Source organism: Rhinopithecus roxellana, chromosome 9, assembly GCF_007565055.1.
Source record: "Rhinopithecus roxellana isolate Shanxi Qingling chromosome 9, ASM756505v1, whole genome shotgun sequence".
Lineage (NCBI taxonomy): Eukaryota > Metazoa > Chordata > Mammalia > Primates > Cercopithecidae > Rhinopithecus > Rhinopithecus roxellana.
In genome coordinates this window covers 85,569,513-85,595,805 of record NC_044557.1, presented here as the reverse complement: position 1 = coordinate 85,595,805, position 26,293 = coordinate 85,569,513, and the positions used below count along the sequence as shown (strand labels likewise).

Below are 26,293 nucleotides of genomic sequence, written 5' to 3'. Positions count from 1 at the left end.
GTTCATGTTTCTGAAGACTCAATTTCTAATACATCTATACTCCCCAAACTAATCTATAAACTCAATGAAATCCCAATCGTAACAACCCCTCTGCCGATTTTTCAGATAAAAATACAGGGAGGTACAGTTAAGAAAATGAATAGTCAAGCCCCAGGATGAGAGAAAATACCTAGAAAACAAGTATTTGACCAAAGACTGGTATCCAGAGTGTATAAGGAACACCCACTACTCCACAGCAACATGATGAACAGTCCAGTTTTCTTAAAGACGCAAAGTATCTGAGCAGATGCTTCACGAAAACATAAATAGTTAAGTACGGGGGGAAAAAACACTCAACTTCATCAGATATGGAGGATAAAAACAACTGACACTACCAAGCGTTGGTGACAATGTGGAGCAACTGGAATGTCCATACATGAATACAGTATGAAGTCACTGAACCAGTTTGGCAGTTTTAATAAAGTTAAGCATATATCTACCAGATGTTCCAGAACTTTCCTTCATAGTTTACTTGCCCAGGAGGAATGGGAACACCGTCCCCAGTTTTATTTCTAATAGCCAGAAACTGAAAACCACCCAAATGTCCCATTCATCAACAGGTGGCTCACGGAGATTCTAGCAAGACTAGGGTGGGCCTGGGAGATGCTGTAACAATTTCCTTGACAAGTCAAGTATGCTTTGAGGCCGAGTTATCAACAGGTGAACAGGGAGATAGGCAGCGATATATTCTTACCATAGAGTATTATCAGAAATAAAAAAGAATGAACTTCAGATACACACAACATGGATATTCAAAAACATCACTCGTAGTGAAAGCAGCCAGAAATGACGGTATATATGGTGTAGTTCTAGACGCAATCTGAAGTGTAAGAAGCCATTTCTAGCAATGGAGACCAGACCACAGGTTACAAAGGAAAAACAAGGACCTGCCCACCAGAGGCATGAGGGCACTTCCCAAGTGCTGGCTCTTTCTCATCTTCCTCATACTTGTCACTAACTGGACGTATACATTTGAAAAAAATTGAGCTGTTTATTCAATGGCTCTTATTGTATGCAAGTTAAATCCTACTCAAGTTGATAAAAGAAAAGCAGGGTGGTGATTGCCCTTCTAGGGGAGCAGTGCGGGAGGGAGCCCCAGGACCTCCGGGGTGATGTTACTATTCTCTGACCCTGCGTATCGTTACAAGAGGGCACTCGTTTGGGAAAAGTTCAGTAAGCTCTACATTTATGCACCCTTTTCTCTATTTATTAATAATGTAAAATAAAAAACAGGAGAAAAATGATGAGATTGTGAACACTTCTCCCAGCTAACTTGGACAGGTTTTCAGGTGCTACATGCATGGTTTGTCTCATTACGCAGCTGTTATTGAGGTAGGATAATGAAGCTGAGTCATTTGAACACTTTTAGTTTCAAATGGACTTTTCTCTGGGTCTTTGTATTTGAAATTCTCCATTTTGTTTTGTGATGGAAGTCACCTCATGGTCCTGATAGTCCTTCAGGCCGCTAAGTTCACAGGATGTGAACTTACCCACAATTCTAGGCATTCCTAAGTGAGACCATGAGGCAAAATGTAATAACGTATTAACTGCAGGTAAACTCTTATCTGAAACAGTGGTTCTCAACTTGGAATGGTTCTGTCCCTCCTTCCCCTGGGAACCTTTGGCAATGTCTGCGGACAGTTTGGTTGTCACGGCTTGGTGGGAGTGCTACTGGTTTCTAGTGGGTGAAGGCCACAGATGCTCCTAAACCTCTGAGAGTAGACTGGACAGGTCCAACATCAAAGTCCCTGACAAGGTATGTAGAGCACTTTACCATTCACACTGGACTTAGCTCACTCTCACCATCACCACTTTAAACACGAGGAAATGGAAATGTAAGAGACCCAAGAATGCCAAAAATTAGAAAAAACTCACAAGGATGACATTCCCTTGACATTTGCTTCAGATGAAGTAACTGTCACAGATCCAAAGATGAAGCTGCTTTTGCACCCAAGAGTATTTACCCGGAAAAAATTCTCTCAAATCCCTCCCTTTGGAGTCTCTGAGTCCCTAGTGCCGGAGATCCCAGTTCTATTTGCTCCCTGCTCTGTGGCTCACGGAGATTCTAGCAAGACGAGGGTGGGCCTGGGAGATGCTAACAATTTCCTTGACGAGTGAATTATGCTTTGAGTCCGAGTTATGGAATACTGAGACCCTGCAAAGGAGAAGGTTCTTTCATTGAAGACCACTGCTACTTCCATCCTGAGCTCTGCATTTAATAGGTGACAATGGAATGAAAAGGTTAACTTATGCCAGGCTACCCTTCTGTGGTAACATCTTTGACTTGTTTAGAATATTAAACAAAAAAAAAAAAGAGAGCTCTCCTGTATGTTATCTTATCTGACTAGTCACCTGAAAAAAAGCTATCTGAAGAAATAGAACCAAAAGAAAGGATATTACAACAAGAACTTTACTGGTAACACCTTTTTAATAGGTCAAAGTAACTGTACAGTTCATTATATTCTTCCTGAGAATAATTTATATCCCCCAACAAACTAAAGGGAGGGTATATTTTTTTCAAAATTAACAGAATGGATGGTGTAACTGGACATCAAAAGAAAACCAAATTCCTGTTTTGCTTCATTCTCTCCTGGGAAGACAGATACAAGGAAGGGTTAGTTAACTCCAGTGGCTGTAAAATAGTCAACATGGCTTTAATCTTTCTTTATAAATTATATAAAAATGGAAAAAGGGGATGGTTCTGGAACTTCTCCTCAATGCAGTTTGGAGGTGCTCTGGTACAAAGCATTTCTGCTTCCAAGAGAAATAACATTGCTACAAAAAACTGGCACATTATTCTGTGAAAAAAGACAAGAGTTTTTAGTTGTGTTCTACAGCTAGTTCCCGACCCAATGCTTCACATATCCGCACGAAAGTCAAAGGCAGGTAAGACAAAAAGGGCTGTAGTTTTTCTGAAATAACTCAAGTCTTCAAAATATAGCTTTATATTCTTTCTTTGTAAAGTGGGATTAGCACATTGCAACTGAAGGGTGCTCTAACAAACAAAAATTCCAGTCTGGACAATAATTCTATGGTAGACAAAAGAATTCTCAGCCTCTTGGGTTTCCCGGAATTCTTTGCTTCATGCTCTCCTCTTCCACTATGCAGCTAAGGTAGTTTAGGAATTAAGATGTCACCCCCTGGCCATCCCCGTTAGAACGTATCTTAATGTGAACATAAACTGTTCTTCATGATGCTTAAAAGCTCACGTACAATTTTCATTCCTAGAAAAATGCCACATTTTGGATCCTGGACTTTTCTGAATATCGTGATTGAAAAAAACAAAACAAAAAGTGAACCCAAATCAAAGTGTGACTAAACTTATATGAGAAAGATTTTCAACCAGACGGTCATTCAAAAAAGTTGGAGCTGTTAAGTGCTGGCGACCGAGGACAGAGGGTTAATTCCTCGCTGCTGGTGGAAGGCTAGAGAACATCTTCAAAAGAGGGTAGCAAGACGTGCTCCCAGGGGAGGCTCAGTGTGGTCTCGTCTGCCCAAGCATTTTCAGTCTTGCTTGGTCAATGACATCGAGTAAGTTTTTGGCATCCACAGCCAGGGCGTGAGCAGCAGTCAGCATTTGCTTTTTGTACTCTTGCTGGAGACTGGTCATGACATACTGCTGGGCCAGTTTCATCTTGTTGATGAGCTCACCCAGGTCAGAGTTCAATAGTTTCTGTGCCATCTCAATCTGAAAGACAAGAGATAGGTCAGGAGAACTGTTTCCAGTGATTTTTCTTTTCTTTTTTAGAGAGATGTTCTTACTATGTTGTCCAAGCTTGCCTCAAACTCCTGGGCTCAAGCAATCTTCCTGCCTCAGCCTTCCCATTAGCGGGGAACACAGGCACATGCCACTGAGCCCTGCACCAATGAACTTTTCAGGGAATTTTTATGAGCCTTTCTTGCAGTGCCTCCATGAGAAGAAAACTTTATTTCCTGCAAATAAATCTTTCTTAGAAGCAACAGGATGTAAAAATCAATCTTTAAATTTTTTTTTCTTATTTTAACTTCCCACACTACATGTATGCATTTTTAAAAATTTTTTACTTACTTTAGAAATTCAGCTATTATAGTGTGCCTGTGTGTGCATGCCCATTCACACATGCAGATCCAGCATCTTGTTCCTTCCATTCAAACCCTTCCCTGACACCATGATCGACTTAGTCTCCATTTGCGCTCACTGTTTAGACTTTATTAATCTCAGTGACTGGCCAGGCTTTTGTTTCATAATAGAACCACAGAATCTGACAGAACCTCAGAGATCATCTATTCCAAACACTCTGACATCAGAGAGTGGACAACTGAGATATAGAAAGATGTGCTGAAGGCCACACAGCTCCTTAGTCTCCAAGCCAGCATAAAACCCTCTGTCCTGACTTCCGGTCTTGTGCTTTCTACTATGCCAACTCTATCTCAAGACCTTCCTTGGCTATACAAAAAATGGTTTAAGGATGGTGGCAGGGCACAGTGGCTCACTCCTGTAAAATCTCAGCACTTTGGGCAGCTGAGGTGGGCAGATGGCTTGAGCTCAAAAGTTTGAGGCCAGCCTGGGCAACATGGTGAAACCCCATCTCTACAAAAAAATACAAAAAGTTAGCTGAGTATGGTGGTGTGCACCTGTATTCCCAGCTACTCAGGAAGCTGAGATGGGAAGACGGCTTGAGCCTGGAAGACAGAGGTTGCAGTGAGCCAAGATCATGCCATTGCCTGGGTGACAGAGCCAAACCGTTATGTGCACGTGCATACACACACACGCGCGCGCACACACACACACACACACACACACACACACACACACACACACACAACGCTGTCCTACAGGGTTAGAATGCTTTGCATGGGAAAGTCTCATGATCCTTCTTATCTGTTTCTTCAACCAATGGTGATTTATCCATTTGCTCTTTTATCAGTTATGGAGCACCTATTATGTACAAGACACTTGGTGCTGTGGACACAAGAAGGAAGACCTGTTTTTACTTGCAGTCTAGAGTGGGAAAAGCATACACAGGACCCTATAATACGCTGGAATAAATCACATAGTAGAAAAGCACGCAGATAAGAAGCAACGCATTCTGTATCAGAGAGGGTCAGAAAGACTTCACAGAGAGAATCTGTCTGAATTTGGCCTATACTGTAAAAGCAGGCTGGCTTCAACTGTGAAAGCCACACCAAGTTGATCTTTATTTGGCAGGACTTGGCAAGAGGGTAAGAGATTTTTAGGAAGGAGAATGACAAAATCTAGAGAGAGATTCTAGAAAGATGCTCTTGGCAGCAATGTGGAGGCTGAATGGAAGGGAAGGGGAAGAGGCAAGAGGCCTCTAAGGGGCCATCTTCAGAGGAGAGGTGATGGTGGATGTGCAGGTGAAGGGACCAACCTGAGACCTGATGAGAAATGGAAGCTGTGTGGTCACTTGCATGTGTGTAGGGGATGGGGAACTGCTGGGAGCAGATGTGCAAGTGCATGGTGTTGTCACTGACTGTGGAAGCAAACGAGGAAAGCAGACCGTTCTTGCCAATGGCAGACAGTTGGAGATCAAAGCTCAGGGAGGGGTTCCACAAAATCAACACAGATTTGGGAGACATCAAATACTTGAATCTATGAGAATGAGAATAACTACCAAAGTGAAAAAGTATTTTTTAATAAAACAAGCGGGTAGCACTTTGGGAGATGATCACACACAAGGGTGGCAGGGAACAAAAGCCTGAGCAGAGGTCTTAGCAGGAGAGAAGTAAGGAAGCTCTGGGCCAGAGCAGGGAGTCTCGAGGGGGAGTTAGGACTGAGGGGAAAGCAGGGGCTCTGGCAATTAGGAGACCTTGAAGGGCTGTTACAGTAGAGAGATCTCCAAACAGCTGGAGCACTGGAATGCTCTGAGCGGGCGCTGAGTGCAGCTGCCATGTGAGGAGCTGGCCCCATTAGGGATGGGCTGCTCTTTCAGGAAATACAGTGGGGACAGGAGGAGGCATGAGGACATGGAAAGGCAGATGCAGGATCAAAGACAGGTTCCTCTTCTTTTCAAAAATAATTTAAGGCCAGGTGTGGTGGCTCACGCCTGTAATTCCAGCACTTTGGGAGGCTGAGGTAGGAGGACAGCTTGAAGCAGGAATCTGAGATCAGCTAGGGCAACACAGTAAGACTCTGTTTCTACAAAAAAATAAAGAATCAGCTGGGCGTGGCAGTATACAACTGTAATCTCAGCTACATGGGAGGCTGAGGCAGGAAGATCACTTGAGCTCAGGAGTTGGAGGTTGTAGTGAGCTGTGATGGAGTCATTGCATTACAGCCTGGGTGACAGAGTGAGACCCTGTCTAAAAAAAATTATTAAAAAAATAATGTATACAGGAGAGCAATCTGTGTACTGGAATCACGGGAGATGGAGAGATTACTTTAGACTTTATCAACTAGAGTAGGTGTTGACAAATAGTCCTGCTAAAATATCCACTTGGTAGGACACCATTTTCTTGCCTCTGGTATATGGAACTTCTCTGCTTTGGGGCAAAATTGAGGCTTGTCATGGAAAGCCAGAGGCCCGGTGAAGCAGATAAGAAAGAGAACACCACTTGGCTGGGATGTGAAGGCACCAGTCAGAGGCCTTTTCAGAAACAAGTTAAAGGGTTTATGCATATAAATCAATGCCATTTGCAAAGGAATCACCAACAGGAGTTGTGTCCAACCGTCCTTCAGAAGTCTATGTCCAGTTCGTCAACTGGAACATCCCCTGGACATTGTATGTCTCTGGGTATGATGTTGAGAAGAATTTAGCATTATTTATGTTGTATTCCTGACTGGAGATGCAAAACCTCAATCTCATTAGGAAGAAACAAATGTTTATCGAATATCCCTCAATCCAACTTTAAGAATACTCTATAAAATAACTGAGCCTATATTTGTCAAAAATGTCAGTGTCATGAAAGATAAAAAAAAAGGCTGAGGAGCCGTTTCAGATGATAGGCTGATGAAGAAAGCAACACGAGCAAAGTGTGATCCTGGCCTGGCTCTTGCAGGTGAGGGAAAAGTGCTACAGAGACAACCGACGACCCTGGAACATGCCCTGCAGAGTGGCACAGTGCATTGCATCATGTTAAAGTTCCAGAATGTGGTGATTGTGTGGCGGTTATGTAGGACAATGGCGTTATTATGAGAAATATAAATGGAAATCTTAAAGGGGAAGAGGGCATGAGATACACAGCCATTCTCAAGCTGCTGGATAGCAGGAAGTGATGTGTGTACACACACAGACAATGGAGCAGGGATGACAATGTGCTGACACATTAAAAGGCTGTGAAACTCAAAGGAAAGTTGGGAATTCTCGATTAATCTTTTAACTTTCTTTTTTTTTTTTTTTTGAGACGGAGTCTCGCTCTGTTGCCCGGGCTGGAGTGCAGTGGCCAGATCTCAGCTCACTGCAAGCTCCGCCTCCCGGGTTCCCGCCATTCTCCTGCCTCAGCCTACCGAGTAGCTGGGACTACAGGCGTCCGCCAGCACGCCCGGCTAGTTTTTTTTTTTTGTATTTTTAGTAGAGACGGGGTTTCACCATGTTAGCCAGGATGGTCTTGATCTCCTGACCTCGTGATCCGCCCGTCTCGGCCTCCCAAAGTGCTGGGATTACAGGCTTGAGCCACCGCGCCCGGCCTCTTTTAACTTTCTTATAAATCTGAAATGGTTTCAAAATAAAAAGGACAAACAAAAAGTGTGTGCTGTGCTGAAGGACTGCCTAAGCTGCCCTAGAAACGAGAACAATAGGCAGCTGGAGTCAGCATGGAGCAAGGCTGAAGCCTGCAGATCCTGGACTCTGTAGTGGGGATGCATCCCACCTGCGTTTGTCAATCCCAACCACAGAGTGTACACCCTAGGCTCAAAGACACTACAACAAATGCAGGTGCTTCCTTTCATCTGTTAGTCATATAAATTGAAACAAAATTGCCAAAAGGTAGCAAAAATGATAATGTGTTGCTGGGCTATGGTATTTTGGATCAACTTTTATTCCTTAAAACATTTTCTTTTTGAGACAGGGTTTTATTCTGTCACCCAGGATGGAGTATGGTGGCTTGATCCTAGCTCACTGCAGTCTGAAACTCCTGGGCTCAAGCGATCATCCTGCTTCAGCCTCCTGAGTAGTTACTGCACAGAGCTAATTTTAAAAAATTTTTTGTAGAGACAGTCTCACTTTGTTGCCCAGGCTGGTCATAAACTGGCTTTCAGCCATCCTCTTGTCTTGGCCACCCAAAGTGTTGGGATTATAGGGGTGAGCCACCGCACTCAGCCCTTAAGAAGCTTCTTAAAGACATTTATTAATTTAAAAGGATTTTTTTTTTTTGTCAGATGGAATCTCACTCTGTTGCCAGGCTGGAGTGCAGTGGCACGATCGTGGCTCACTGCAACCTCTGCCTCCCGGGTTCAAGTGATTCTCCTGTCTCAGCCTCCCGAGTAGCTGGGACTATAGGCATGTGCCACCATGCCCAGCTACCTTTTGTATTTTTAGTAGAGATGGAGTTTCATCATGTTGGCCAGAATGGTCTCGATCTCTTGACTTCGTGATCTGCCTGCCTCAGCCTCCCAAAGTGCTGAGATTATAGGCGTGAGCCACCGAGCCTGGCCTGGAATTTTTTGAGACAATAATTTATTAATTTTTTGGTAGAGATAGGGTCTCACTATGTTGTCTTGAAATCCAGGCCTCAAGCCATCCTCCTGCCTTGGCCTTCCAAAGTGCTGGGATTACAGGCGTGAGCTACCATGCCTGGCCTAAAAGAAATTTTTTATATTACTACTTGAAATGGAAAACCAGGATCATTTGCAAGCTCAACTATTTTTACGGAGAATTCGAGGAGGCAGACCATGCACAATACCCGCCCCATTCATATCAGCATTCCTCTACCTCTGAGGTTCACGGCACCAGTAGCAGTTTCCCATGTGCCTTCCTCGTCCACTGCTCAGAGCCACTTGTGTCTCGGGTGAGGACCGCACACAGTGGCTCTGCAGTGGACTAGCAGCAGGAAGACCCAGGATCTGGAACTTGAGCAGCCACTGCTCCACACCACCCCTATACCCTAGAATGAACAGCCCAGTCCTGGCTGGTGCCAGTGTTAGAGGGAAGCTCATCGCTTGTAGGGCAGTCGATGTCTCTGTCGGCCACAGACTGAGGAGCTGCCTTCAGCACCACAGACATCCCTGAATGTGTCCCTACCCAGTGCTGTCACAGAGGGCTGCAAGGGAAAGATTGTGCCCTACCTCTCGGTGGGTGCTGGCTGGTAGGAGGGGAATGGTCTCATCCACAGTGGCCAATAACGTCCTCAGGGCCAAGCCGACTTCCTAACAGACAAGAATCACAGCCAATATTAGAACACACACAAAGGATTTTTATGCCTTTCAGTTATATATATTTTAATTTGCTTTCCACAAGTTTCAAGGCAAATTTCTGTATTTCTTTTTCTCAGTGCTGAGCCCTATCTTGTAAGTTATGAGGCTCCTTTTTCTCCCAAAAGATTTAGATCTGACTATTCATTGCTCTAATACCCTAAGGAGCGGGTTGAAGAACAGAAGTTCATGTAAGAAAAGTCACACAGATGCTGAGGGTGGAAAGCAGGATTTTTTTTCTCATCTACTGCTTCCAAGCAGATTATACCATCCTCCTGGCTCCAACATGCCAACCCTGCCAACACAGGTTAGGATAAATAGTAACACCTTTCCCCAAGTGTGTTCACTGAATGTGTTCTCACCCAGGTACATTCAAACACTTCATGAGGCTGGCAAGAGATGACACTACTGCCCTGGATGCAAGGGGGCAGCCTTGCTTTGGACCCTATTCTGAATCTCAGGCTTCATCTATTACGTACACTGAGCAGAAACACTGCTCCCTGCCACTTCCGAGTTGTAGCAAAAAGGGTCTAACTATGATTTAAAACAAATAATTTTAAACTTCAAATTTTCATTACCATCATCCTTATGGCGATCAAATAATGTAATGACTAAGACATCAAATTACATGTCATATGAATAAAACCAGCAAGAAAATGACAGTTACTTATAACTGGATCAACATACAAAAAGAATGTCATTTGGCTGAAGGAATACAGTTAAAAAAGTAGTGTCTATAAAATCACCACATAAAATCTTAAAATGTACAAAATTCTGAATGGTTTCATCTACTGTTGAGTTGTTTAAACTTCCTCCTTAAGAACTTTGGTTAAAACTATTATGTGATACACTTCAGAAAAATGAACCAGAATGGATTAACTGTGCTTTCCATGAAACATTACAACTTTTAAGCAGCTTTTTCCATATTGATGGTTTATAAGAAGCTGTTGCAAAGATTGCTAATAGGTATACTAAAAAACAGTTGTAGCGGCCAGGCACAGTGGCTCATGCCTGTAATCCCAGCACTTTGGGAGGCCAAGGCAGGCAGATCACCTGAGGTCAGGAGTTTGAGACCAGCTTGGCCAACGGGGTGAAATCCCGTCTCTACTAAAAATACAAAAATAAGCCAGGTGTGGTGGCACATGCCTGTAGTCCCAGCTACTTGGGAGGCTGAGGCAGGAGAATCGCTTGAACCTGGGAGGCAGGGGTTGCAGTGAACCGAGATCGTGCCACTGCATTCCAGCCTGGAAGCCTGGGTGACATCAGAATGAGACTCCATCTCAAACAAAACAAAACAAAAAACCCAACAACAACAATTGTAGAATTCTATAACTCAACAACAAAATACAGTATGATGTAAAAAACAGGCCAAAAAAAAAAAAAAAACCTTGACATTTTTCCGAAAAAGATACACAAATGCTCAAAAAGCAAACAGATGTTCAAGACCTGTATGCAAATCAAAGCCACACTTAAATACACTTCACATCCAATTAGTTTTTAAAATTAGTTTTTAAAAAACACACACAAAACCCCAAGCTTCAAAATAACCTTCCAGAAAATAACAAGTTTTGGTGAGAATATGAAGAAACTGGAACCCTTGTGCACTGTTGGTGGGAATGTAAGATGGTGCAGCTGCTGTGAAAAACAGAATGGTGGCTCCTCAAAAAATTAAAAATAGAATGATCAGTGATCCAGCAATTCTGAGTATACACTCAAAAGAAGTGAAAGCAGGGTCTCAAAAAGATATTTGCACATCCACGTTCACAGCAGCACTCTTCATGGTGACGGAGAGGTGGAAGCAACCCAAGTGCCCTGTGATGCTGAGTAAATAAGCCAAGTGTGGTGTGAACACACAGTGGAATATTGCTCCGCCTTAAAAAGGAAGAAAATTCTGACACATGCTACAACATGGAAGAGCTCTGAGATACTACGCTGAGTGAAATCAACCAGTCACAACAAGACAAACACAGTATGATTCCACTTACAGGCGGTACCTAGGGTAGTCAATTCATTGAGACAGAAAGTAGGATGGCGGTTGCCAGGGGCTGGGGGAGGGAAAAGAGGAGTGTTCTTTCAAGTGTACAGAGTTCCAGTTTTGCAAGGAAAGGGTTACAGAAGTGGATGGTGCTGATGGTGGCACAACATTGTGAATGTACCTAATGCCTCTGACATGTACACTTAAAAATGGTTAAGATGGTAGTTTATGTTGTGTATTTTACTACAATGAAGAAAAAGTATGTTCGAGTATGTTTCAGAAATACTGGCTTACAGCAAAGTTTGACCACACTCTGAACTGGAGGACACATCTCTGTGCACCCAACATGCCAGTCTGTAAACATGCCAGTCTGTACTCCTTAGTAGGAGCCATTGCTGAATTTCCTTGGACCTAGTGTCCTTTTCCTTTCTTTCTTTTTTCTAAAGATGGGTTCCACCACGTTGGCCAGGCTGTCTTGAACTCCTGACCTCAAGTGATCTGCCTGCCTCAGCCTCCCAAAGTGCTGGGATTAAGGGCATGAGCCACTGCACCCAGCCTTTTTCACAGAACACCTGTCACTGTCTCCTAGGATCCCACTCCATTGAACACAATTTGGAAAACATTAGTTTACTGGCATGGTATTTTTATTTATTTTTACTCTTTTTAAAAGAAAATTCAATGAACATCCACATACCCAACCCTCAGCTTAAGAAGAACAACACAGATAAATCCTCCCAATGTACCTTTCTTCAGTTAGCTCCTCCTTAGAGGTGTGGGATCTGAATTTGATAATGATCATTCCTCTACTTGTCTTTCACTCTAACAATGTAACCACATCACCCTAAGTCTTACATAGGATTATTTTGCATGTTTTTCAAGTTTACATAAATGGCATCATACTGTAAGCATACTTTTGCAGCTTTCTCTTTCACTGCAGACTTTATGTGTGAGCGATAATTATTAAGAGTGTACTGCTTCAAGACACTCCCATCCTAGTGTTTACTGACAGACAAAAACAAGATAGGAACAGCATTTCAGAATAACTGCGATTCTCACTGACATTGTCTCTGTATGGAGCCTTCGCGAAGACCTTCTAAAGCATCCGTTCTGACTTTGGTGGGGTGGGGGTCCCTAGAGACATCTATCAACTGGCACCACAGCTTCCAGGAAACAAGAACATTTTTGCCGGTACACAATGTGACTGTGTTTTACCTTCACCATAGGGACATACTCCTCTGGTGGGGCTGGCTGGATTTTACTGGACATCTCGATGACAGCTTTCACCAGGCCCGTCACATTCTCGTACACCTTATCATTTGACCGGTCCAGGTTGGCAGTAGGAGGGGGGCTGATTTCCTGGGGCTGAAGCTGACAACACAGAAGCCAGTCATTTTTCTGCTCTCCAGCAGATGGCGTGAGATCACCACAATCAAGCTAGAGAGGGTCTTTACAAGAGATGAAAACAGATTGCAGAAGGTCATTGATTTTCTTGTGTGTACAGGATATAGTTCAGATTGAGAATGACAGTAAAGTAATTCCTCCAACTGACAAATTAGGCAATATTTTTTTCTAACTTTGAGCTCAGTTAAAGGAAATGAGATGGAATCATACATATTATACTAAAAACCCCAGATTCTTTCAAAGACGTGATTCAACGTCCCCTCACCCCAAGATCATTTACCACAAGATAATAATCCATCTGAGGATTTACTGAATTTTAGACAAAATTACCTATTTGGCTAAAGAGTTAAACATTCTACATGAAGACTATAAAGATTTCCACTTAGTTTGAATTCTGCAGTGAAAACGGTATGGCTCAGCTTAGCTGCCCTCAGCCGCCTAAAGGAAACATGTTTTTTCTACAATTATAAAAAGCTGACACATGAATGCACTTTAAGGGGGTAGCGTCTGTTTGCAGGTCGTGACTGAAGTCAAAGCAGCAGTAGTGTCACTAGGAGCCTCCCTGTCAAGAGACCCCGCTTTCAGCCAGCTCTGTGCTGACTGCTGGAAAGCACCTGGGCCTACGCTTATAAAGCCTCAGCTCTCTCACCCGGACAATTGTGATGAGGGAAGATGAGGCCAAAGATGTAACAATGTCCACCTAGGGCCTGGGCACAGAAGAGACATCAAGAAATGTTACTAAGATAACTTGAGCACTGATGGTGGAATAACATGAGGGCCTTTGGGAAATCTTCAGCAGTATTTAAAAAATTCCAACTGGTTAGAATTATAGCAGGCATAAAATGGTATATATATACACTTTTTAAAGAAGACTAACTTGTAGCACATATAGTTCAATCATGAACATGCTGCCAGTGCTCAGTCTAAATATAAGTTCCCATTTCTTTTTTTTTTTTTTTTTTTTTTTTTTTTTTTTTTTTTTTTTTTTTTTTTTTTTTGAGACGGAGTCTCGCTCTGTCGCCCAGGCTGGAGTGCAGTGGCCGGATCTCAGCTCACTGCAAGCTCCGCCTCCCGGGTTCACGCCATTCTCCTGCCTCAGCCTCCCGAGTAGCTGGGACTACAGGCGCCCGCCAGGTCGCCCGGCTAGTTTTTTGTATTTTTAGTAGAGACGGGGTTTCACCATGTTAGCCAGGATGGTCTCGATCTCCTGACCTCGTGATCCGCCCGTCTCGGCCTCCCAAAGTGCTGGGATTACAGGCTTGAGCCACCGCGCCCGGCCATAAGTTCCCATTTCTAAACCCTTGGGTGCTTTTGCCCAAGTAATTTGGAACAGATTAATTCTTGGTTGTTCCAAAGTCTGGGTATGAGATAGAAAAGCACAAGAATAATTCATTTACTGCAAAGATGTGCACGTCTCATTCTTTCGCATATATAAACACTGCTTTTGGCATCTGTCAGTCATGAGAGGTGACAAACCAGGCCAAAGTGCCCTCCTACTTGGGCTTCCTGCTTTCCAGTCCAAAGTTACATGCAGAGAGCCGGGTGTGATAGAGAGAGCTGGACAGACACACAAAGACACGATGTGCTTACCCTCCATGGCTATTGTCGAACGGAAGGTGAGGAAAAGTTAAAGGAATTTATCAGAGAAAGGGAAAAAAGAAAAACAATATTAATAAAGGCATCAGACAAATCCCCCATAAAAACACATGAGTAGAACAAAAAGGAGCTAGTTTCCAAGCCTGCCCACCAGCTCTCACTCACTGTTGCCAGGGTGTGGCTACTGTGCCACCTGCTCACTGCCCCAGCACACTGCATAGAGAGGTCTGCCATGCACCATGCTCAGTTACAAAACAAATGCAGGGAACATGCAAAGCCCGAGGAACAATCCAGCAGCAGTGCAAGATCAACAGAATGAGGGCTCTTCAAAAAGAAAGGAGGAGGAGGACATATGGTTTTAATTACTGAAAACTGCCCATGTGAATTCTCAGAGATTCAGGAGAAACTAAAGCAGCCTCAGTTCCTGAGCCCAGCCCCTCAATATCCGTGAGATCCACTACATCATCTAGCCATAATGCTATCATAAAGATTCCTGACTTGGGGCTGTGTTTAAAGATATTAGGCCCAGCCTGGCCAGTGTGCATGCACTATCATGACTGTTCTTTTAGGATGGATTCAATGACCTCTACCAAGCAGACAATGAAGAAACAGGTGTATATTTCACATTGTTTAAAGATCTACTTAGGCCGGGTGCGGTGGCTCACGCCTGTAATCCTAGCACTTTGGGAGGCCAAGGCGGGCAGATCACAAGGTCAGGAGATCGAGACCATCCTGGCTAACACGGTGAAACCCTGTCTCTACTAAAAATACAAAAAAAAAAAAAAAAAAAAATTAGCCGGGCATGGTGGCGGGTGCCTGTAGTCCCAGCTACTTGGGAGGCTGAGGCAGGAGAATGGCGTGAACCTGGGAGGCGGAGCTTGCAGTGAGCCGAGACTGTACCACTGCACTCTAGCCTGGGTGACAGAGCAAGACTCTGTCTTGGTGCGGGGGGGTAGGGGGGAAATCTTTATATATTTTAAGTACACATATTATTTTCAAGATTTCAATTTGCTTCATACCCTACATTAAGGGTATTCCTAATTAGATGTATTCATTATGTTATTCCAGCTATGAAACATAAGCGTATGTCAGAATTCTAAGGTGGTACCTGATCTACCTCTAAAGTTGGTTTTCCATTGTAATATAAGCCATTTTGAAAGTCTGTCTTTTGGCTTATGAAAATAAGAAGTAATTCATTAATCTCATTTTGTCCCCTTTTCTTTTTTTAAAGAGATGGGGTCTATGTTGCACAAGCCAGATTCAAACTCCTGGGCTGAAGTGATCCTCCTTCCTCAGCCTCCCGAGTAGTTGGGACTATAGGGGTGTGCCACCATGTCTGGCACCTTTTTCGAAATTTACTGAAAGAAGCCAATATTGGGAAGGGTGTGTCCTTCCTGAATTTTCCCTGGAGAAGACAGTGTGTCTTTAACAGAACTGTCAGGAGGCATCCTAGGGATTGGAAGCCTGGTGAACTGGGGAAGTTCCTGATTCCCAGGTACTTACAAGCCCCTGGCATGAACTCTGGGCACCAACTCTAAGGGCAGAGGCATCCCTAGCCCAGTTGGTACTTTCACTATGGTCACAGAGAGCAGGCTAGTTTGTGCCAGTGGCTACCCATTCACCCTCTGGTCACCTCCTCAATGAACACTGGCAAATGTGTGCCCTCTAAGCTGCAGGCTATCACTCTGGGCCTGGAGATGACATTTTCTCTTACCCTGGACTAACTTTCTGATGACTCTGAGAAGACAACAATGTATCTACATCTAACTAAGCTTAGCTTTGGAGGCCAGTGCCTTTGAGTCAAGTATGTGCTCAGCCAAGCCTGCGGCCAAGCACAGCTCAGCTATGTGGAGGCTGTGTAACCTTGAACAAACTGCTTAATCTCTGTGAGCCTTGGTCATATGAGAAATGATACCACTACCAGTCCTGTGAGGTTGACATGAGAACTGATAATACATGAAAAAGGACTGCCACAGAACTTGGTGAAGGGAAGCCATTCAATAAATGGTGGTTACTGGTAAAGCAAAGTTTATCTTAACCTGATGTGATATTTTTCAGATTTTAAGATGTCTTCCGCTATAAGATGCATCTTTTTTTTTTTTTTAAAACCTCGAGACGGAGTCTTGCTTTGTCGCCCAGGCTGGGTGCAATGGCATGATCTCGGCTCACTGTAACCTCCGCCTCCTGGGTTCAAGCGATTCTGCCTCAGCCACCTGAGTAGCTGGGATTACAGGTGTGCGCCACCACACCCAGCTAATTTTTTTGTATTTTCAGTAGAGATCGGGTTTCACCATGTTGGCCAGGCTGGTCTCGAACTCCTGACCTCGTGATCTGCCACCTGTCTTGGCCTCCCAAAATGCTGGGATTACAGGCGTGAGCCACTGTGCCCAGCCCAAGATGCATCATTTTTTAATGAACCACTAAGAAAGAAAAAAAAAAATCTTGCCAATTAAACCAAAACACCATCCCAATTTTAGAGATATTAAAATGTGAATTAAAGGTATATGAGAATTGAGGAATAGGGTCTGTTTTGAGAGGTAATTTGTTATCTTAAGTGGAAAGTAAGAAGATCCCATCTCCTTACAGGACCCAGGTTAGAAAAGAAGAGCCTCCTCTGTCAGATCTCTCAGGGAGGAGGGCTGCTCCTCTAATGGCTCCAGCACTCGGTGAGGGCTGGTGGGGACCCAGGAGAGTCACAGGCACCAACAGCTCCAGCTTGCACCCCTTGGGGCAGGCTGCACCTGACTTCTGACTGCCAAACTCAGAAGCTTATGGTTGTTTGTGCCTGAGTCAAACACTCCCCTTAGTTTGAGGATGGCTCTACTCAGCATACACTGCTTTTACAAATCCAATTCTAACTCTAAATGGAAAATAAATAAGTCTTCCATGAAGCCACACTTACAAACTTGGAGCCTACGAAAGTCCTCACTTAACCCCAAGCATCCTGGTTTAATTAATTTTAAAAACCAGAAACAATCTCGGCACTTTATTCTAAAGAAAACATTCTGTCTGATTAGAGGAAGATGTATGTAGAAAATCGGAATCTGACTGAGTTCCTAAAATCTATTACACTGAGAGGAAAATGGAAAAGAAAATGTTTGCATAAAGCTTTTCCCTGACTCTCAGAGGGGTTCAGAACCAGACCAATTGAGTACTGGGTCTCACTGCAGTTCCACTCTGCACTGTTCTATTTTCAGCACCAACTCCACTCTATGACATGAACACCGTCAACTGAGAACTAGGGGACACCACAAATCCTGCAAGCAGAAGGTGCTGCACAGGCTCAGATGCCCACCTTGACACCCTCGTTGTAGCTGTCAGCAGGGCTGCTGAGGCTGGCAAGGCTTCCCAGGTGACCGGGAGCTCCAGGGCGAGGCGGTTTCTTTGGTGGAGCTGCAGGATCTGGTGAGAGAGAATGATTCCCATTAAGTCATGTGCGTTAAGAAAGAGTAACTGCTGGGGGCAGTGGCTCACGCCTGTAATCTCAGCATTTTGGGAGGCCGAAGCGGGCAGATCACCTGAGGTCGGGAGTTTGAGATCAGCCTGACCAACACGGAGAAACCCCGTCTCTACTAAAAATACAAAATTAGCCAGGTGTGGTGGTGCATGCCTGTAATCCCAGCTATTCAGGAGACTGAGGCAGGAGAATCACTTGAACCTGGGAGGTGGAGGTTGCGGTGAGCCAAGATAGCACCATTGCACTCCAGCCTAGGCAACAAGAGCAAAACTCTGTCTCAAAAAAATAAAAAACAGAGAATGAAGGTTGGGCACCGTGGCTCACGTCTGTAATCTCAGCACTTTGGGAGGCTGAGGTGGTCAGATGCCTGACCTCAGGAGTTCAAGACCAGCCTGGGCAACACGGTGAAACCCCATCTCTACTAAAATTAAAAAAAAAAAAAAAGAAAAGAAAAAAGAAAAGAAAATTTAGCCAGGCATGGTGGTGTGCTGCACCACAGTCCCAGCTACTTGGGAGGCTGAGGCAGGAGGTGGAGGTTGCAGTGAGCTGAGATTGTACCCACCACCATACTCCAGCCTGGGTGACAGAGTAAGACCTTGTCTCCAAAAAAAAAAAAAAAAAAAAAAAAAAAAAGGAAAGAGAAAGAAACCACTCCTAAATAAATGCCTACTGCTCTTCTTACAAAAGACACTAATCTTGCATTCTAAGGAGGCATTTCTTTTCTTTTCTTTTTTTTTTTTTTTTTTGAGACCAAGTGTTGCTCTGTCGCCCAGGATGGAGTGCAGTGGCATGAGCTCGGCTCACTGCAACCCTAAGGAGGTATTTCTGATGCATTATACCAACAAATTCTTTTTCCCAATACTCCAGTAATAAGCTGAATGTGGTAAACATTGTACTTGCTGTGGTCTGTAGAGGCAAAATTAATCATGAGGGTATTCCAAAGCTACGACACCATATACATTCAAAACCTGCTTTCATTAAATTAAACTAACTTCTTTCCGCCCAATTCTTTTCTTCTTTACCTGGTTTACCCACAGGCTGATATATATGTTGGTTTCCAATCTGTGGGAAAAGAAAAGTTCAGTCAATGCACTGGTATATACAATTGGGTAATGACCTTTCTCTCCCACCCTGTCTACCCCCTTGAACTTCTAGGCTAGATTCTGGGGTATCAAAATGAACAAGACAGGGTTCTGTATAAGGTGTCAGTTGGGGTGGGGGATCAGGCAAATAAGCAAATGATGCCAACAGGATGTGTGGAAAGGGCTGTGAGAGAAGCAAGCATGGGACACTCTGGAACCACAAATACGGTGGTCATAACCCATTTAAAATGTTCTTACACGGCTGAGAATGTAAATTAGTACAACCTCTATGGAAAATGAACTGGAAGAACTCAAAACAGAACTACTTATCAAATAACTCAAAATAGAACTACTATTCAATCCAGCAATCCCATGACTGCATATATGCCAAAGGAAAACAAATCACTGTATCAAAAAGATCCCTGCACTGCTATATGTATCACTGCACTCCTCCCAATATCCAAGATACGGAATCAACCTAAGTATCCATCAATGAGTGTCTGGATAAAACAATGTGGTATATGTATACAATGGAATACTGTTTAGCCATAAAAAAGAATACAACTGGCTGGGCATGGTGGCTCATGCCTGTAATCCCAGCACTTTGGGAGGTCAAAACAGGCAATAACCTTAGGTCAGGAGTTCAAGACCAGCCTGGACGACATGGCAAAACCGTGTCTCTATTAAAAACACAAAAATTAGCTGGGCATGGTGGTACATGCGTGTAATCTCAGTTACCTGGGAGGCTGAGGCAGGAGAATTGCTTGAACCCAGGAGGCAGAGTTTGCAGTGAGCCGAGATTACGCCACTGCACTCCAGCTTGGGCAACAGAGCAAGACTCTGTCTCAAAATAAACAAACAAACAAACAAACAAATAAATAAATAAATAAATTCCTGTCTTTTGCAGCAGTGGGGATGGATGCAGTAATGTGTAGGCCATTATCTTAGGTGAAACAACTTACAAACAGAAAAATCAAATCATGCATGTTCTCATAAGTGGGAGCTAAATACTGCGTACATATGTACCTAAGAATGTGGAATAGTCACTGGGGACTTGGAAGAGTTGTGGGCAGCGGGGGACAGCGTTAAGACATTACTTAATGGGGCCAGGCGCAGTGGCTCATGTCTATAATCCCAGCACTTTGGGAGGCCGAGGCGGACGGATCACGAGGTCAGGAGATCGAGACCATCCTGGCTAACATGGTGAAACCCCGTCTCCACTAAAAAAAAAAAAAAAGTCGGGCAGCATGGTGATATGCGCCTGTAATCCCAGCTACTTGGGAGGCTGAGGCAGGAGAACTGCTTGAACCTGGAAAGGTGGAAGTTGCAGTGAGCCGAGATTGCGCCAGTGTACTCCAGCCTGGGCAACAGAGGGAGACTCCATCTCAGAAAAAAAAAAAAAAAAAAAAAAGAAATTACTTAATGGGTATAATGTACACTATTTGGGTGATGGTTATACTAAAAGCCCAGACTTCACCACTATGCAATATATCCATGACAAAAAACTGCATTTATACCCCTTAAATTTATACCAATTAAAAAAAATGTGAAATGTTCTTACATGGATGTCTCCAGTTTACCTCTATAGGGTTTAAAATCCCAGGACTTCCCAGTGTCTGCATCTTCTCCTGCCTGGTCTCCCAACTATGCTTATCACAAAAACGGGTACAACCAGAACAATGATGGAAAGGGGCTTGGTAGCACTGGGTGTGTAGATTCCCATGGGCCTACACTGTCATCATCCCCAAAGCACTGTGTGTGTCAGGACCTGTTGCTACACCTCCATCAGTTCCAGGCCAAGCCAGAGAAGCCAAACCACAGCCCAGAACTTCTGTTTCAGGCACACGATAAAGTTTCACTTAACACCAGTTCTCCTTCAAGTTGTCATACCTGAAACTGCACTTAAAATAGTCTTTCTGAGGCTAACTACCTGGAAAAAAATCTTTTTGGAATGTTCTACTTCTGAAAAGAAAGACTTTTCTCGCTTACTTTAAAATAATGAACTGGCTAATAGATATAACTCAAGGTGCTTTACTTTCTACTGAAAAGAGATCCACTTCTTCACAATACAAGGGCTATAAAAATAGCACACAAAATTAAAATTGTTCCTCCCTCACACAATCAAGCACAATCAAGTTGTTTTCAACATGTCATTTAACACCTCTGATTTTAAAGACTCGCAAAAAGTCTCGGAGCTTGAAGGTATGAAGAATGATACCATATCAACTTATTTTTGTGTAGCACTTTCTCCTTTACAGATCCTTTTCGTATCATTCACTTGTTCCATGAACAGTTATTGAACACCTGCTGTGTTCGAGGCACTGTTTGAGGTATAAAACAAAGATCCTGCCCGGGGAGCAAACAGCTAACAATGCAGTGGAGGGAGACAGATAATAAACAATGAACATGTATTAGTATATTCTGTGTTCTGTTAGGAGAAGCTATATCCCACAAAGAATGGAGATGGCTGGGATAGAAGGAGAGGAGCTACAAGTTTTTTGGTATTTATTTACTGATTGAGTGAGTGAGTGACGGAGTCTTACTCTGTCGCCCAGGCTGGAGTACAGTGGCACAATCTTGGCTCACTGCAACCTCTGCCTCCCAGGTTCAAGTGCTTCTCCTGCCTTAGCCTCCCGAGTAGCTGGGATTACAAACGCCCACCAAAATGCCTGGCTAATTTTTTGCATTTTTGGTAAAAATGGGGTTTCACCATGTTGGCCAGGCTGGTCTCGAACTCCTGAGCTCAAGTGATCTGCCCACCTGGGCCTGCCAAAGTGTTGGGATTACGGGCGTGAGCCACCACTCCTGGCCCCTTTTGTTTTTCTGAGACAGGGTATTACTCTGTCACCTAGGTTGCAGTGCTGTGGCATGACCTCAGTTCACTGCAGACTCGACTTCCTGGGCTCAAGTGATCCTCCTGCCTCAGCCTCTTGAGTAGCTGACAGCTGGGACCACAGGTGCACACCACCACACCTGGCTAGTTTTTATATTTTTTGTAGAGACAAGGTTTTGCCATGTTACCCAGGCTGGTCTCAAGCTCTTGAGCTCAAGCGATCCACCCACCTTGGCCTCCCCCAAGTACTGGGATTACAGGCCTGAGCCACTACCCCAGACCAAAGCTGCAGTTTTAAGTAGGAAGGTCAGGCCTTCTAAGAAAGTGATCCCTGAAAGGGAACACTTGTAGCAACCTGGGAGAAGAGTAGCTTGGAGACGGAGGAGTCCCAGTAGGGCACACCGAATGTGTGATGAACAGCGAGGTGGTCAGGGTAGACAGAGAGGCGTGAGGGCAGGGAATGGTGGAAACAGGTCAATACTTAACCACAGATAGTGTCTATTAGCTGTGCTGTACTCACCGCTTCAGGCAATAAAACCTATGCCCTTTTTAATTAAAAAAAATTTTAAATTTATGTGGCGTCTGTCCCCAGGCAGCAAGCTCACGGCCAGCTGAGTGCTCTCCATGTTTTTTTTGTTTGTTTGTTTGAGCTGGAGTCTTGCTCTGTTGCCCAGGCTAGAGTGCAGTGGTACAATCTTGGCTCACTGCAACTTCCGCCTCCCAGGTTCAAGTGATTCTCCTGCCTCAGCCTCCCAAGTACCTGGGATTATAGGTGTGTGCCACCACGGCTGGCTAATTTTTTGTATTTTTAGTAGAGACAGGGCTTCACTATGTGGGCCAGGCTGGTCTTGAACTCCTGACCTCAAGTGGTCTGCTTGCCTCGGCCTCCCAAAGTACTGTGATTATAGGTGTGTGAGCTACCGCGTCTGGCCCCATGCTCATTTTAAAAGGTTTAAAAACACAAAGAACTTTCTGGTTGATACTCGGGTAACAAGAAAGTTTGATGAACTAGAAAATCCTATTCTCGGCCGGGCGCGGTGGCTCAAGCCTGTAATCCCAGCACTTTGGGAGGCCGAGACGGGCGGATCACGAGGTCAGGAGATCGAGACCATCCTGGCTAACACGGTGAAACCCCGTCTCTACTAAAAAAATACAAAAATCTAGCCGGGCGAGGTGGCGGGCGCCTGTAGTCCCAGCTACTCCGGAGGCTGAGGCAGGAGAATGGCGTAAACCCGGGAGGCGGAGCTTGCAGTGAGCTGAGATCCGGCCACTGCACTCCAGCCCGGGCGACAGAGCCAGACTCCGTCTCAAAAAAAAAAATAAAAAATAAAAAATAAAAAAAAGAAATTTAGCAAATGACAGCTTGTGTTAACAGCTAATATGTGTATATATTTCTTCACTTGATCTTAGCCAAAAGGCTGAGAAATGATGTACACATTTCTTTAGGTCACAAAGAGTTTGGCTTATTACTAAAAGGTACTGCTCTCTAACTCATTCTATGAGGCCAGAATCATTCTGAGTCCCAAACCTGGCAGAAACAACAAAAGAAGAAAATTTCAGGCTAACGTCCCTGATGATTAAACAACAGAATATGCATTCTTCTCATCTGCACATGATACATACTCTAAAATAAACCATACAATTAGTTATAAAACAATTGTATAGCAAATTAAAAACAAACCCAAAATCACACCAACCACACTCTAGGACCACAGCACAATAAAAATAGAAATCAGTACTAAAAAGATTGTTCAAAACCATTTGATTACGTGGAAATTAAACAACCTGCTCCTGAATGACTTCCGGGTAAGGCAGAAATCAAGATTTCTTTGAAACTAATAAGTACAAAGATACAACATACTAGAATCTCTTGAACAAAGCTATGGCAGTGTTAAGAGGAAAGTTTACAGTGCTAAACATCTACATCAAAAAGTTAGAAAGATCTCAAAATAATAACCTGACATTGCACCTTGAGGAACTAGAAAAACAAGAGCAAACCAACCCCAAAGCTGGCAGAAAACAAGAAATACCCAAAATCAGAGCTGAACTAAACGAAATTGAGACATGAAAAAACATACAAAAGATAAATGAAACCAGAAATTGGTTATTTGAAAGAATACATAAGAATGACAGACCACTTGCTAGACTAATTAAAAAAAAGAGAGAAGATCCAAACAAATACAATCAGAAATGACAAAGGAGACATTACCACCAACCCTACAGAAAAATACATATAACTATCATAGAACATTATGAACACCTCTATGCACATAAACTAGAAAATATAGAAGATTGGCTGGGCGCGGTGGCTCAAGCCTGTCATCCCAGCACTTTGGGAGGCCGAGACGGGTGGATCACGAGGTCAGGAGATCGAGACCATCCTGGCTAACACGGTGAAACCCAGTCTCTACTAAAAAAAATACAAAAACTAGCCGGGTGAGGTGGCGGGCACCTGTAGTCCCAGCTCCTCGGGAGGCTGAGGCAGGAGAATGGCGTAAACCTGGGAGGCGGAGCTTGCAGTGAGCTGAGATCCGGCCACTGCACTCCAGCCCAGGCGACAGAGCGAGACTCCGTCTCAAAAAAAAAAAAAAAAAAAAAAAAAAAAAAAATATATATATATATATATATATATATATATATATATATATATGATATGGATGAATTCCTGGACACATACACATTCCCAAGACTGAGCCAGGAAGAAATCGAATCCCTGAACAGACCAATAATGAGCTCTGAAATTGAATCAGTAATAGACAGCCTACCAACCACCAAAAGCCCAGGAGCAGACAGTTTCACAGTTGAATTCTAACAGATGTGCAAAGATGAGCTGGTAGCACTCTCACTAAAACCATTCCAAAAAATTGAGGAGGAGGTACTCCTCTCTAACTCATTCTAGGAGGCCAGTATCATTCTGAGTCCCAAACCTGGCAGAAACAACAAAAAAAGAAAACTTCAGGCCAATATCCCTGATGAACATAAGATACAAAATTCCTCAACGTAATACTGGCAAAACGAATCCAGCAGCAGCACAACAAAAAGCTAATCCACCACAAACAAGTAGGCTTTACCCCTGGGATGCAAGGTTGGTTCAACATATGAAAATCAATTAAACGTGATTCATCACATAAACAGAACTAAAAACAAAAACCACAGGATTATTTCAATAGATGCAAAAAAAAAAAAAAAAAAAAAAAGCTTCCAATAAAATTCAACTGCACTTCATGTTAAAAACCCTCAAAAAACTAGGTAATGAAGGAACATAACTCAAAATAATAAGAGCCATCTACGACAAACTCACAGCCAACATCATAGTGAACGAATGGGCAAAGGCTGGAAGCATTCCCCTGGAGAACTGAAACAAGACTAGGATGCCCACTCTCACCATACCTATTCAACATTAGTATGGGAAGTCCTAGGCAGAGCAATCAGGCAAGACAAAGAAATAAAAGGGATCCAAATAGGACGAGAAGAGGTCAAACTTCTGTGTGTGTAGATGATATGATTTTATATATAGAAAACTCCATAGTCTTGGCCCAAAAGCTCCTAGATCTGATAAACCAGCAGTCCCCCATCATTTTGGCACCAGGGACAGGTTTCGTGGAAGACAATTTTTCCACGGATTCAGGGGATGGGGTGGGGGATGGTTTTGGGATGAAACTGTTCCATCTCAGATCATCAGGCATTAGAGTCTCATAAGGAGTGTGCAATCTAGATCTCTCCCAAGCGCAGTTCACAATTGGGTTCACATGCCCATAAGAATCTAATGCTGCCACTGACCTGACAGGAGGAAGAGCTCAGGCATTAATGCTGGCTAGCCCACCACTCACCTCCTGCTGTGTGGCCCAATTCCTAACCGACTATGGACCAATACCGGTCTGTGACCCAGGAAGATGGGACCCCTGTGATAAACAACTTCAGCAAAGTTTCAGGGTACAAAATCAATGTACAAAAATCAGTAGCATTTCTCTATACCAACAACATCCAGTTGAGTGCCAAATCAAGAATGGAATCCCATTTACAACAGCCATACACAAAAAATACCCAGGAATATAGCTAACCAGGGAGGTGAAAGATCTCTACAATAAGAATTAAAAACACTGCTGAAAGAAATCAGACATGACACAAACAAATGGAAAAACAATCCATGCTCATAGATAGGAAGAATTGATACCATTATAATGGTCATACCGCCCAAAGTGCTTTACAGATTCAATGTTGTGCCTACCAAACTACCAATGACATGCTTTACAGAATTAGAAAAAGCTATTCTAAAATTCATATGGAACCAAAAAAGAGCCTGAATAGCCAAAGCAATCCTAAGCAAAAAGAACAAAGCTGAAGACATCACATTACATTACATGACTTCAAACTATACTACAAGGCTATAGTAATCAAAACATCATGGTACTGGTAGAAAAACAGACATACAGACCAACAGAACAAATTCGCCTAGAAATAAAGCTTCATACCTACAACCATCTGATCCTTGACAGTGTTGGCAAAGACAAGCAATGGGGAAAGGACTCCCTATTCAATAAATGGTGCTGGGACAACAAGC

General features: G+C 43.5%; 1 protein-coding gene across 19 annotated transcripts in view; it reads right to left on the bottom strand.

Annotated features, from left to right (window-relative positions):
• Positions 1-2,448: 2,448 nt before the first annotated feature.
• Positions 2,449-26,293, bottom strand: part of PTK2 (protein tyrosine kinase 2) — a 357,696-nt gene continuing 333,851 nt past the window's right edge. For 12 of the 19 annotated variants that reach the window (XM_030937412.1, XM_030937408.1, XM_030937413.1 and 9 more), the window contains 6 exons: positions 18,840-18,879; positions 17,656-17,762; positions 14,355-14,363; positions 12,576-12,731; positions 9,263-9,343; positions 2,449-3,727 (listed from right to left, as the gene is read on the bottom strand). In XM_030937412.1, coding sequence (XP_030793272.1) covers positions 3,515-3,727; positions 9,263-9,343; positions 12,576-12,731; positions 14,355-14,363; positions 17,656-17,762; positions 18,840-18,879 — 606 coding nt within the window. In that variant the 3' untranslated portion in view covers positions 2,449-3,514. The remainder of the gene's footprint in view (positions 3,728-9,262; positions 9,344-12,575; positions 12,732-14,354; positions 14,364-17,655; positions 17,763-18,839; positions 18,880-26,293) is intronic. The other 7 variants (XM_030937415.1, XM_030937418.1, XM_030937410.1 and 4 more) reach the window with 2 other exon arrangements.